Source organism: Drosophila montana, unplaced genomic scaffold (assembly GCF_035044405.1).
Source record: "Drosophila montana isolate Dmon_TW-CO22-7 unplaced genomic scaffold, ASM3504440v1 contig_3833_1, whole genome shotgun sequence".
In the NCBI taxonomy this organism is placed as follows: Eukaryota; Metazoa; Arthropoda; class Insecta; order Diptera; family Drosophilidae; genus Drosophila; species Drosophila montana.
Genome location: NW_026998704.1, coordinates 839491 through 853312, shown reverse-complemented (window position 1 = coordinate 853312; position 13822 = coordinate 839491). Strand labels below are relative to the sequence as shown.

Here is a 13822-nt window from a genome sequence, read left to right as displayed (position 1 = left end):
TATTTGTTTGACTTTACTTAATCTGCAAATTCTTTTGTTATTGCAGTCTCTCGGGCCTGTCACCTTTTATGGGCGACACGGATGTGGAAACTTTTTCGAATATAACGCGTGCGGACTACGACTATGATGATGAGGCCTTTGATTGCGTGTACGTAGCTCCGATCAATCTTTGTGTTAAACCAATTCCCAACTCTTACTGCTTACAGCTCTCAAGAGGCCAAGGACTTTATCTCACAGCTGCTTGTCCATCGCAAGGAGTCGCGCCTGACTGCCCAGCAGTGCCTCGAGTCCAAGTGGCTGTGCCAGCGCCATGACGAGAATCTCAGCAATAACAAAATCTGCACGGACAAGCTCAAGAAGTTCATCATACGACGCAAGTGGCAGGTCAGTAAAAAGGATGCCGAAGTCACAGCTACCCTAACTAACTGCTGCTCCCACTTTTTTTTGCTTGTGTCTAACCAATGCTTCGCTTGCTCCTCGCTGCTTAGAAAACGGGCAATGCTATACGCGCCCTGGGTCGCATGGCTACGCTGTCAGCATCACGTCGCAATTCGGCCATTGCCATGGGCGCTTGCAATAGTCCGCGTCCCTCCATTTCTGGTCTGAGCATGCTGAGTGCCGCCCATGTGAGCAGCACGCAAATGGCGTCCCTGAACGAGGAGGAGGATGATTTTAGCGGCGAGATGCCGCACGTGGACAAGCGGAAGACGACGGGCGTATTGAGGCTGCGCGACAAGTCGCAGTGCAGCGAACGCAGTGATTCCGGCTATAGCGAGTGCTCCAATGGCAGCCTGGGCACACAGGAGACGCTGCTTCTCACGCTGGCCAAGAACAAGCTGGAGCAAATAGCCAAAGCAAGCCAGGCTAGCGAGGCCTCGGACAATGCAGCCACGTTTGCAAGCAGCGTGCCGGCTCTGGAGCTGCCTGCCAAGGGTGAACCCATAATGCTGTCCGACTTTACCAATACGATTAAGATGCGCAAGAAATCACTGGAGGATAGCTGCACGCGCGAGAAACCAAAGCCGCATGCCACCAAGCCGATTTGCGAGTCCAAGCTGAAGGTGTCCCAACTGAAGCACAGGTTCCAGCAATCAAATGCTGCCGCTGCCGCTGCTTCCGCTGCTGCTGCTTCCGCTGCTGCTGCTTCCGCTGCTGCTGCTTCCGCTGCTGCTGCTTCTGCACATAAAAAGCCTGCCCCAGAGCCCAATCAAATCGCCAAGGTCGCGAGCATGGGTCGCATCAGTAAACGTAATCAATTTGCTTAGCTTACAACGACTTGCATAATACCCTATATACTCACAATTCTCTCTCTCTCTCTGTCTTTTCTCTATTGGCACAGCCGCTGCAGGGCCAGCGAGCAGGTCAGCTGCCGGCAGCGCCACTAAAGCGAGACCAACACAAACCCAATCCATGCCCAGCTCACCGCTGCCCCAGCGCGCCGCAACGCCAACGCGGCTGAGCAGTCGCGTCCGCGAGACAGCGGAACGTCTTGCCCAACAGCACACGGTGGCCAGCGCACAGCGGCAGGCGCAGGTTAAGGGGAATGGAAACGGTCATGGACACGGACATGGACATGGACAGGGGCACGGGAACGGGCATGGAAACGGGCATGGGAACGGGCACGGGCACGAGTCACGTGCGCGCAGTCTCATCAATAGATTCAACGAAACGAAACATATCACGTCCTAGCTTTTATGTCGCTTAAAGCTGATTTACTTAATTCACTTTATTATTGCAAATATCATTAATTATTTTTTTTATTTTGTTTTGTGTTGTGTATGTAAAAAACAGACAAAAAAGAAAACAAACCCAAGGAAAATCTGTACGAAACACTCGAATATATATGTAACATACATATTTACATATATGTATAGGCATATACATATATACCATATATATGGCTGCGAATGCGAACTAATTGTAATCCAAATCCGAATCCAAAATGCACCCAACATTATAGGCACTGGCACTGGCACAGGCACATCGCACTGCACTTAGGCTAGACAAAGGCTAAATATTTAAATTATTGTATCGATTTATATACATAATATCTATTTACCATACTAATTAAAGTTAATATAACGAAGCCAACGCTGTCAAGCTATAGGCAAGAATCCATCAAGAAACCCCCGACTCATTATTTAAGCGATAAAAGTCCTTATACTCTGTTCGCAGAGAGCAAAAAGAGTATATTGGTTTGTGAGGACGAGTTGCGAGTTGCGTAAGAAGCAAACCCAAGTAGACTAGCTTATTCTTAGATTCACTTAATATTTTCCCTTGTGACAATGAAAGCGAGAAGCATCGAGAGAAGTGCAGCATTCCTTTTCCATAAATTAGACAAGTCTAAGCATTGCTTCTCACTTCGCTTCTCTGACAAAGCGATAATTAAGAGAGAAGCATGACAAGCTGTTGCTTGGAATCACTTGTCCTTGATTTTACTTGTCGCTACGCTTCTTGCTTCGACTCTCAACAGCATGTCTGGCATTTTAGATAATGTTAAGGAGTAAGGCTAAGTTTAAAGGGAGAAGCGAAGCGCACTTGGCTATGTTTCACGCTTTCATTGTCACTTCTCACTGGGCAAAATGAATCGTCACATTTTGGGAATGTTATCAAAACTTGGCAATTTTCACTGATGCCTCGGGCCGCAGCTGCCTTGGCCTCGTTTCCTACACTAAGTTTGCTTCCACTAGACTGCATCTGGGTGTTGCTGGCGCGGCTTAAGCCGCACCCAGAGGCCGCCCGAGGCGCGCAGAGTTATGCGAAATGTGGCCTCAAATGTGGTCTTGCCGGGCACAGGCATTAGCTGATAGCTGCGCAGCAGGCGGGACACAATTGTCTTGATCTCCAGTATGGCAAAGCGATTGCCGATGCAGTAGCGCGGCCCAGCGCTGAACGGTATGAAGGCATATGGATGCCGCTGCTCCACGTTGTCGGTGCTGAAGCGCTCCGGCTTGAACTTCTCCGGCTCGGGATAGATGTGCGCCAGCCGATGTGTGGCATACGGGCAGATGAAGATGTTGCTGCCCGCCGGCAATGTGTACGCGCCCAGACGCACCTCCTCGCCCAGCTTGCGGGCAATGAGCGGCACGCTCGGATACAGACGCAACGCCTCCTTGATGCACATCTCCAAGTAGCGCATCTCACGCAAATCGCTCATGGTGGGCGCACGATTGCTGTAGTCGAAGATGCGCTCCAGTTCCTCGTAGCACTGTTCCTGCGAGTCCGCGTTCTGGGCGAGCAGGAAAATGGTAAAGGCCACAGCGGCGCCGACAGAGTCCTGGCCGGCCAGCATAAAGGTGCACGCCTCGTTGACAATGTCCTCCTCACTGAAGTCCGGATTGCTCTCGGAGATTTCGATCATGTAGTCCAGCAGACACTTGCGCTCCACATTGTTGTTGGCCGCATCGGCCATAATCTCGCGACGGCGCTTGATCATCTGGCGCGTAAAATCATTCAGACGCTTCTTCTGATTCAGTTCATCGCTGGCCAGCGAGGTCAGCTGATAGATGGCGTCCAGCAGCAGCCAGGGCTGTGCGAATCGGGCGGGCATCATCAGTTTGCCCTTGCGAAACGGCGAATCCTCCATCAGGCCGAGGCCCTTCTTCTTGATGGGCACGCCCAGCACAGCCTCTGCAAGGTAAGATCGGATTAGGAATTGGACTGGACTAGGTCAAGGAAAGCTAAACGCACCATTTAGCACATCGATGACACAGTTATTGACATATTTGGCAATGTTGATCTCGATGTCTAGCGCCGAGGCGTCCAGATGCTCGTTTAAGGATTGCGATGCATCCACGAAGGTGTCTATGAATTTCTCCAACAGGCTCAGATGGAATGCCGGCTGTATTAGCTTGCGATGCGTGCTCCATTTGACCCCGCTGCTCGTGATCAGCCCGTTGCCCAGAAAGTTGTGCATGAGCCGATAGAAGAAGACCTTGTTCGTGTGCTTCTTGGAGGAGAGTATCACCTGTAGATCTTCCGGCTGCAGCACCACAAAGAACGGAAACAGCAGCACCCAAATCCGCACCAGCGAGCCATACAGATCAAAGGCCCGCGCAGCGCGATTTCGCATAACTGCAAAAGACGAGATACCGGGCGTATACGTAATTGAGATATACGATTCAAATTTAAGCACTCACGATCCTTCTCGTTGATCAGCAGACAGTTGCCCAGAAAGGGCAGCGATGGCGGTCCCGACAGACGCAGCGACAGCAGCACCGACTTCAGATACGAAAGCAGCTGTGTGTAGAAGGCATAGATACTCAACGAGAGCACCAACAGGGCCAAAGCGCTGCACAGCTCCGATTTGGTGGCACGTTCCAGCTATAAGTGGGCAGGGCCGGTGGGAGAGAGAGGGAAGAGAGAAGGTATTTGGTTAGTCAACAATTTGTTTGCACTTTGGGCAATTTAATCAAGTGCGTAAAATATATTTGCCCGAATCCCCCTTTGACAATTGGCCCTTGAACGCACTTCAGCTTAATAGCATTTAGATACATATCTCACAGATACATACTCACACACACACACACACACAATCTAATTAACTGGGAACGTCATTAGTGTGTGTTATGAGCCAGCTCGTGCCTCATGTCGTAAGTTTTTGTAAACACTCAGCCATCCACAGACGCCGAAATAATCGACGAAAGTGCCTGCCAAACGGTGTGAATTGCTTGGGACAACGTCGTATGCGCATTTAATACACACACACGCACACACATGCACACACACGCAAATTTCGCTTTCATATGCCCGCCTCACACGAGATTTCGGCAACAATTGACTGTGCAGCCACGCAAGGACGCCAGTTACAGATACAGATACACAGATACACAGATACACAGATACACAGTTACACAGATACATATACAGATACAGATACAGATACACAGATACAGAGATGCATAGATACACAGATGCAGATACAGATACAGATACAGATACAGATACAGATACACAGATACACAGATACACAGATACACAGATACACAGATACACAGATACACAGATACACAGATACACAGATACACAGATACAGAGATACAGAGATACAGAGATACAGAGATAAAGATACAGATACAGATACAGATACAGATACACAGATACACAGATACACAGATACACAGATACACAGATACACAGATACACAGATACACAGATACACAGATACACAGATACACAGATACACAGATACACAGATACACAGATACACAGATACACAGATACAGTTACGGATACAGAAACAGATACAGATACAGATACAGTTACAGAAACAGATACAGATACATTTGTATCTTTAGCTCTGCTCTTTCAGCAAGCTCAGGGCCAAGCTGGTTGACAAGAACCCGCAGCGCCCATTCATAAGCCGAAACAAAATATTTTGATTAATGATGATCGCCAAGCAGCTTCAGATCATGGGCGCACGTTTTGTTTTCGCCTTTTTCCCAGAGCGGGGCTTTGTTCAATTTGGGCTTTGGCCAAGTAAAAGCGTCAAGCAATTAAATACGAGCACTCGTATGTCAACTGTTTTGTGGTTTAAAAAAACAAAAACATAATAACCAAACCGAATTGCACACAATAACAGGAACTAAATGTAGTTTCGCTTCGACGTGAGAATGACTAATTATTTGTATAGACTATTCAAAATATTCATATATATCAATTTAACTGAATTCAAGAAGAGCGTATAAAAATAAAATATTTAAGTGAGGGAAGAAGTTAGAGAGTATGGAAGAGGAGAGCGAAAGAATGAGAATATAAAAGCGCGCAATCAATCAAGATCAGGAGCAAGTGAGAAAATAAGAGCGAGAATGCGTGTGAAAATCAATATATAATACCAATTACTAACTAACAATACACTAAACACAATCAAATTTGAAGGCAGCACATTTAATTCACGAGAATCGCATAGAAAGGCGATGAAAAGGGATATCACGTATGATAACAATTCCCATAACTTTTGAATATCATTGTCAAATCAAACAGCACTGAAAACATAAAAATCGGTGAGAATTGCTTGAATTCATGAGAATCGCATCTTCAAAAATCTAAAAAATCACTGTCAAAAAAGCACTACTGAAAAGATAATAAAATCGATGGGCATAACTTTCATTCATGAGAATCGCATAGAAAGGCGCTAGATGAAAGATTTTCAAAAAAAAACAAAACTTGGCGTCTATAAAGATTTGTTCGGATTCTCATAAATGTACCATAGACTAGGCAAGATTTTTTTTCAGGTTTTATTCATGAGAATGGCATAGAAAGGCAATACATGGCAAATTTCTAAATAAATTTCAAACAAAACTTGGCGTCTATCAAGATTTGTTCAAAGTTTCAAAAATGAACCATAGACTAGGCACGATTTTTTCGATCTGAACAAATACCTTATGTTAAGTTAAAAATAAAGAGCATTACATGCACATCCGCGCACGCACATGCACAAACACACACACGCACACCACAAGCACAAGATTCAGGGTCAATTGCGCATTGTGGTCGTAAAAATGTTGTATGAACATAATCTTGTATATGAATACATATATGCATTAAAAATTTGTAAATAAATAAAAATAAATAATTGTAAGTCGTGGTACAGGTGCAGCATGGCAAATTAGATGCGTATGATAGTCAAATGTGACTTTCCGAAAGCGAAAGTCGCCGTGCCACGCCCCAAATACTAACCGGGGGGGGGTGGGGTTACCTAAAAAGCCAACGTGTGTGTGTTTGTGTCTGTGCGCGTTCGGTTCAGTTTTATTTTCGATACATATCTTGCGAATGCATAATTACATTGTCATTGATTTCTATGGCCGGCTATTTCTGGTTTTTTTTCTCTCGATTCTGGAAACAGCTGATAACAAAAGATAACAAAACGAGCCTGGAAACAGGGCACAATTAGTTCTCTCTGCCTGGCCTGGATCTTGGCGAGCTGCTTACCAATTATCGTAACAATCTTAGATCCCCCTTTGAGAATATCCCTACCCGCATCCGCATCCGCATCCGCAACCGATCCCGAATGTGCGCGCGCTCCCGATCCGCCGCTCTGTAAGCTTAGACTTCGTAGCCTTCGGTCAATGCGTTCGCATTGCGATTGTGGAACAGGCTGCGCTCGCCGTCGCCCCACGGGAAGCGTTTGTTGCGACGACGCAGATGCTCGTACTTGACAAACGGCTGGCGCGGCTGCTCCCCGCCCTTGGAGCGATAGGCATTGATCATGCACAAGGCAATTGCCGGCGTGGCCACCAGGAATGTGACGCGCTTCCACAGCATCGAGCCGCTGGCCTTGCCGCCGATCAGGTTCAGATTGCGGCTGACCTGGCTGAAGCCAGGCCGTACATAGCGTTCCCAAAACTGCGACATTCTTCTCGATTGTTTAGAATTTATACAAAATTTTTTACTTCTCTTTCACAATATAAATATATATATATATACACATATATATTTGTTGCCCAGCTCCGAAATGTGTCTGCCAGGAAAATGTCTATGCTACACACAGGGCAGAAGGAAATTCATAAAACAACTCGATTGAATTTTGAATTTTTGCTCGACAAGGCAGGCGACTACAAAATAATGACCCGCCCACCCACCGAGCGTCAGGCAATTAGGAACTTTCAAGGGGAACACTAAACCTGGTCAAACAAGCTGGCCAGAGACGCCGCTGAAGCGCGGCTTCCGCTCTGCCGAACTATTTAACTATCTATCTATCGATCGATCGTAATCATGTATCATAAGCCCGGCGGATTCGTGGCTAACTGGCGTATTTGCACAAAACTTCACACCTGCCCACTAATAAATGTACATGATTATTTCTCACTAATTCTATAAATTATCATCATCAGCGTCTTTTGCAGCTCACACGCCCAAAAGCCCAGCCAAAAACCCAAAAAAAAAAAAAAACGGCACCCCCAACCGTACACAGTTTCTTTGGGCTTATAATAATAATGAGATATCTGTTAAGTCACTTTGATATCGCCTTCGAAGAGCGGAAATATCACACTCTCCGTATTTGAACTAACCAAAAGTAAATTTCAAGTTTTTGTGTCAACTGCATAAAGTCGCATTGCATAATTTTTAATGGAAGTCTTTTTTACTTGAGGTTTTCAAATTTTGTGGATTTTTTAATATATATATATATACAAATCGCACTTCTTTCAGATTCTATTTAACCTCACTTTCTCACTCTGTCTCTCTCTTTCACTTTGTAACCCTACCTAAAAACCTATTAAGCCTCATTCTCTCATTCACTCTGTCTCTCTCTCTCTTATAAAAACTGCACTCTATTATTTTATTTTTTAAATTAAATTTCTGTTTCCAAAATCTTTTACTATAATATCCATTTATAGACCTAAAAGGACTTGCATAGTTTTTTTTTTCTTATATCTTAAATCGTATTTCCTTTTATAGATTTGATTCAAATATTCAATTAATATTTAAATAATATTGTATATATTTCAATTATATTATTATTTTTTAATTCGATTATTTTATATTATTTTATATATATATATTACTCGCATTCACTAGCTCACTTCTCTTGTTTTATTTAAGATTCCTTTTCGATTTCTCACAAATATCTCCATTTGGATTATTCACTTTTACTCACCACTTTTTCCACAATCATTTTGCGGGTTTTAACTAAATTTCTGCTCTTTAAATTCTACGCTACGCACTCTCACCGATTTCTCACAGTATATAGATACATATATGTATATATTGAATATTTTTATAGAACTTTTCGCAACTGTCCTTAAAGTCCACAATGTCTTTTTTCTCTCTTTCGATTCACACACGCCGACAGTTGAGTTTCAAATGGTCGATTTCGGGCCGGGCAACGTCTATTTATAAGCAAAATGTCCGACGATAAAGAAAAAAATAAAACGAAAATCGCTTCAATGGGGCGTACGTGAGACGTTGCCTTCGGAGATGAAGAAAGAGCCAGTTCCAGCAGCTACTCAAGTCGGAATTATGGGAGACAACAAGCATATATACTATATATATATATAGATGTATATGAGAACTAAATGAAGTGCTAAGTAACTAGAACCAGGAGTAGACCTAAAGTGAAGTATTTTTGTATTTATGCGTTAAATGTACGATAATTGTAGGCCTGAAATTTAGGCATCTAATTTTGAATGATATTCGACTTGGCTCTTCAACTGGGCTTAAAACGTTGCTCTAGTTACTTGTTCTACTTTAAGGTAACCAGAACTAGGAGTAGACCTAAAGTGAAATATTATGTATATGTATATGTATATGTATATATATGTATATATATGTTCGATATATGTGGGCCTGTTTCTAGGCTCTCGACTTAGCTCTTCAACTGGGCTTAAAACGTTGCTCTAGTTACTTGTTCTACTTTAAGCATGCTACTATGTCCACCCAAATGAGTATTTATTTATTTATCGATTTATTTATTTAAAGTGCAATCCAGTGTCCACTTAAGACCCGAGCAATGCCCTATACCCCGTTCCCCCCGCCCGGCTGACCCACCGCAAACAACTAGTTAATTGCATAAATTTAATGAACATTGTTAATGCATAGAACTTAGTGAAAAATTGACGACTGCATAATGTCCATCAATATTCGGGAAGAAGCTAACAAATATTATCATCAACATTTCCGTGAAATTTCAATATGTTGACACAATAAAACGTGTTTATTTGAACATTTCAATTGGGCATTTATGAGCCGGGCATTGCCTACTTTTAGGCTGACAGCTGCACCCCCAATTTGTAGGATATTTTGCGGCGGATATAGATATAGTAATTTATTTCAAAATGAAAGTAAGAACAGATTGCTGACCCGTATTAATATTTATCTTAATATGACGAGTCGAAAAAAGGAAAAATCCTTTTACTATTTTTCGATTCGTTTTACAGGAACAATATGGTATATGTCGTGGTGTGCTGTTTTTACTATGAAACGAACGAAATGAAAGATACTTGATATATATATACTATTCTAGAAGCTACATGTCTAGTTTCGTGACTCTAGCTCATATTGTTTAACAAAATTGCTCAAAAAACAGGATTTTGATATCGATTTTTATCGATTACCTGGAAACGAGGCAAGTTATCGAATATCGGAAACAAACTCGATCTGCGCGGGGACTAGGAGGACCTACAGCTAAAATTTCAAGTCTCTAGCTCTTATAGGTTCCGAGATCCTTGCGTTCATACATACGGACAGACTGGCATACGGACAGACGGACAGACAGACAGACGGACATGGGTAGATCGACTCGGCTGTCGATGCTGATCAAGAATATATATACTTTATGGGGTCGGAGATGCTTCCTTCTGCCTGTTGCATACATTTGCACAAATACATAATACCCTTTTTACCCCTTTTCAATGGGTTCAGGGTATAAAAAAATCTTGTAAGGAAAACCCAGCACCAATGTACAAATACCTTTGGCCCCAAACATTGCAATTTCTCCATTTTTGTTAGATCACAGTTTTGACTATAGGTCAAATTTAGCCCGAATTTTACATATGAAAATATGTAGAAATTGCAGTATTTTCAGTACAACGGGCAATGGTATATAAAAATTGAAAAGTAAGTTTTTAAGCATATATCAACTATATATTGAACGTGCAACGGGCAAGGCCGGGGTATACCCGCTATTATCCTATATAGACATAGGTAAAAATTTCCATCCCCCATAAACTCGGTCAAAACTCAACTGATTTTCATAAGGTCTGGCTTTTAGATCATGGTTTGACCTCTAGATCTATTTGGCATTTAAATCTTGCAACTTTTTTTTTTGGTAAAAATTCATGTACCCTCAAATATGCTATATAGACATATTTCATATTTCTCCCCCCCATAACTGACTGACTGACCAATTGGTGATCAAAGCACAGCCCAAACCGTAAGAGCTATGAAGCTGAAATTTTCACTGTAGTTACCTTATGTGATAAAGGTGCACGTTAAGACGGGGTTTCGGAAAACTCCACCCGCAAGTGTGGAAAAAATGCGAAAAATGTTTTGTATGAAACTTTTTTGTTTATCATCCGATCGCCGATTTGTGGGGTGTTTCCCATGTCTCGAAAAATGCCTTCCTCCTTGCTGGAAGTGGGGTCAAGCATTTGGTGGTTGACATTTGTGTTTATTTCCACAGACCTATAAGAAAAATCATTTGATGTGTGTCTCACACTTTTCGTAGAATCCAGGCTTCCAAGTTTTATGTTTTCAAATATATGCATGCCTGTTTTTACATACATGTATGCATGTTTGTTTTGTATATATGCAAACGTGCATGCATGCAAACATGTATGAATACATGTCCGGATACCTACATACATGTATACATAAATGCATACATACAAACATACATACAAACATACATATGTACATACATACACATATATACATGCATGTATGTGCGTATGCTTTATTACGTATATAAATATACGCATGCATACATACATGTTTGAGTGCATGCTGCATTTATGTATATGCATGTTTGTATATATGCAAACATATGCATGCATGCATGCAAGCATGCAAGCATACATACATAAATACATACATACATACACACATACATACACACATACATACATACACACATACATACATACATACATACATACATACATACATACATACATACATACATACATACATACATACATACATACATACATACATACATACACACACATACATACATACATACATACATACATACATACATACATACATACATACATACATACATACATACATACATACATACATACATACATACACACATACATACATACATACATACATACATACATACATACATACATACACACATACATACATACATACATACATACATACATACATACATACATACATACATACATACATACATACATACATACATACATACATACATACATACATACATACATACATGCACTTACATACATGCACTTACATACATGCACTTACATATGTACACCTACATACATTTCTACTTACCCGCTCCACCTCCTCCTGCTCCACCGCCTCCAGTTGCTCCTCCACCGGCCGAATTTCAGCAGAGCCTACTTGAATATTTGAGAATCGAGGAGGAGAGCACTTCATAGAAGTTCGTTTTATTTAAATTTGCAGTACAGCGACAAATAAGCTTGGTCTGCGTTTGATATTAGAATACAAACATGCATGCATACATATATTTATAAATGCATACATACATGCATGTAGACACTAACACACACACGCCCACACACACATACATACATACACACAAATACATAATACTTATATGCCTTCGTAAAAATAATTGTATATATATATAAAAAGCCAAGATGTGAACCGAAACCTGGGCCCAAGGATGTTACCAACCAGCTTCGAACCAAATAGATTTGACTTGAACCAGAAATTGAACCAGCAACCGTTTTTTTTGTTCTTACAGATCTAATACTGAACACAGGAAGTTAAGAGGTTTATTCTTAAAGCTCACACCAAGTCTTCAAAAACGTATACGTTTTGATAGTACGCTCCCATAAAATAAAAACACAACAAATTAAACAATAATCTATTCTTATAACTGTATGTGCAACTTTAATGTTAAGTAATATACAAAAAACCCTGAATATTGCAATCTTAAGCCCTGCCACTACTTTGACAAAATATGGGGGAAAAAAAGGATATGAACTAGCGCAACCCATATATGGTTCCCATTCCGGCTCCATCTACGTTGTTCAATGCTTGACAGCCTCAATGCCGTGTCGCACCAGATCAATCAGTCCCAGTCTCATGGAGGCCCAATAGATAAAGCCACCTAGTATCAGCCCCTTGCTAATGCGATCCAACACATACATGCTGTAAGTATAATGAAAAAAGTATTACAAATCATATTCAATTGGTAGATCCTGTTGTCCACCTACAATCGCAGCTGTATGCGCGCCTTGGGCAAGGAGGTCAATGGCTCCTTCATAACATATTGACGTCCACCCAGAATGCTAATCTTCATGTATTCATAATCGTCCACATCGTTTGTATTGATCTTGAAGCTACGAAAAGGGCATTCAAAAGATTAAGTGAACATTGATTAACGATCAATAAGTATTTGGGGTATATTAATGAAATCTGTTATGCATGCTAATGAGATGAGTTTATATTTTAAATTCCCAATTCGAAACCTCTGGCAGATCCGTTTAGTATATTAAATACATATAGGTAGTATCAGCAGTTGGCGTACATTTTGCGATCTTCTTCAGATATTTCTTTATAGATTTGCTCGAAATGCGTTGACTTGAAGTCCCAGTTGCGTGTTGTGAAGAATTGTAGCACCTCCAGGCCCACCGATATCTTCGTTTGCACGCGAACCATGCTGAAAGCAAAGCAAATGCAGGCTTAATTAAAAACTTTATATTGTATACCAAATGTCAACTCACAAGCGACGCTGTCCAAAGATGGCCAAAAGGAAATCAATGATATAGGCGGGCAGCCACATAAACAGAATGGTACAGATGGTATGATAGAATTTGCTGGTTGTCATATTGCCATCCGGATACCAGAGGCCCACATCGAAAGGGTATTTCAGGCCCAGATCGCGGCCCACATCCATGATCCATTTCCAGCTGCGCTTCTTGGCATCATCAACTGTTAGATTATAGACGGGTATCTGCAGGGGTCTGTAAAAGTTGAAGTTTAGACTAAAGCTGGGAAGGATAATTCAAGGACTCACTTCTGCTTAAGCCGACTGTTGTGATACGGTAACAAAATCAGGCCATTGATAGCTATGTCCACTGGTATAACCTCTGACCTGAGCTCGCCATTGCAGATCATGGAACGGATGACGCCTTTGCCGGCGCCAATC

The 13822-nt window shown here is 42.0% G+C and overlaps 4 protein-coding genes across 13 annotated transcripts in view; 1 reads left to right on the top strand and 3 right to left on the bottom strand.

Annotated features, from left to right (window-relative positions):
* The window catches only part of Strn-Mlck (Stretchin-Mlck), a 31118-nt gene extending 28992 nt beyond the window's left edge, over nucleotides 1–2126 (top strand). For 7 of the 10 annotated variants that reach the window (XM_064695659.1, XM_064695657.1, XM_064695656.1 and 4 more), the window contains 4 exons: nucleotides 47–148; nucleotides 207–384; nucleotides 489–1248; nucleotides 1340–2126. In XM_064695659.1, coding sequence (XP_064551729.1) covers nucleotides 47–148; nucleotides 207–384; nucleotides 489–1248; nucleotides 1340–1689 — 1390 coding nt within the window. In that variant the 3' untranslated portion in view covers nucleotides 1690–2126. The remainder of the gene's footprint in view (nucleotides 1–46; nucleotides 149–206; nucleotides 385–488; nucleotides 1249–1339) is intronic. The other 3 variants (XM_064695655.1, XM_064695654.1, XM_064695658.1) reach the window with 3 other exon arrangements.
* LOC135437666 (probable cytochrome P450 4aa1) lies at nucleotides 1674–8790 on the bottom strand. The gene is made up of 4 exons (XM_064695697.1): nucleotides 8597–8790; nucleotides 4140–4323; nucleotides 3691–4074; nucleotides 1674–3630 (listed from the first exon to the last, which is right to left on the bottom strand). The coding sequence occupies exons 1-4, from the start codon at nucleotides 8612–8614 to the stop codon at nucleotides 2687–2689; spliced, it is 1530 nt and encodes a 509-aa protein (XP_064551767.1). The 5' UTR covers nucleotides 8615–8790; the 3' UTR covers nucleotides 1674–2686.
* On the bottom strand, nucleotides 6720–7472 carry LOC135437692 (cytochrome c oxidase subunit 6A1, mitochondrial). Its single transcript, XM_064695730.1, has 2 exons — nucleotides 6931–7472; nucleotides 6720–6871 (listed from the first exon to the last, which is right to left on the bottom strand). The coding sequence occupies exon 1, from the start codon at nucleotides 7351–7353 to the stop codon at nucleotides 7045–7047; it is 309 nt and encodes a 102-aa protein (XP_064551800.1). The 5' UTR covers nucleotides 7354–7472; the 3' UTR covers nucleotides 6720–6871; nucleotides 6931–7044.
* A 3733-nt stretch (nucleotides 8791–12523) lies between the features above and the next one.
* On the bottom strand, nucleotides 12524–13691 carry LOC135437682 (putative fatty acyl-CoA reductase CG5065). The gene is made up of 4 exons (XM_064695718.1): nucleotides 13398–13691; nucleotides 13202–13333; nucleotides 12888–13013; nucleotides 12524–12822 (listed from the first exon to the last, which is right to left on the bottom strand). The coding sequence occupies exons 1-4, from the start codon at nucleotides 13568–13570 to the stop codon at nucleotides 12702–12704; spliced, it is 552 nt and encodes a 183-aa protein (XP_064551788.1). The 5' UTR covers nucleotides 13571–13691; the 3' UTR covers nucleotides 12524–12701.
* Between the last annotated feature and the right edge of the window lie 131 nt (nucleotides 13692–13822).

What these genes read in the sequence shown, in the direction of transcription:
- LOC135437692 (XM_064695730.1), bottom strand. Translation starts at nt 7,353, where the DNA reads ATGTCGCAGTTTTGGGAACGCTATGTACGGCCTGGCTTCAGCCAGGTC.
- LOC135437666 (XM_064695697.1), bottom strand. An exon ending in GCTGATCAACGAGAAGGATC is followed by an intron (nt 4,075 to 4,139) that starts GTGAGTGCTTAA and finishes CGTCTTTTGCAG; the next exon opens with TTATGCGAAATCGCGCTGCG. An exon ending in TGTCATCGATGTGCTAAATG is followed by an intron (nt 3,631 to 3,690) that starts GTGCGTTTAGCT and finishes CTTACCTTGCAG; the next exon opens with AGGCTGTGCTGGGCGTGCCC.
- LOC135437682 (XM_064695718.1), bottom strand. Translation starts at nt 13,570, where the DNA reads ATGGATGTGGGCCGCGATCTGGGCCTGAAATACCCTTTCGATGTGGGC. An exon ending in TCTGAAGAAGATCGCAAAAT is followed by an intron (nt 13,014 to 13,201) that starts GTACGCCAACTG and finishes CCCTTTTCGTAG; the next exon opens with CTTCAAGATCAATACAAACG. An exon ending in GCGCGCATACAGCTGCGATT is followed by an intron (nt 12,823 to 12,887) that starts GTAGGTGGACAA and finishes TTATACTTACAG; the next exon opens with CATGTATGTGTTGGATCGCA.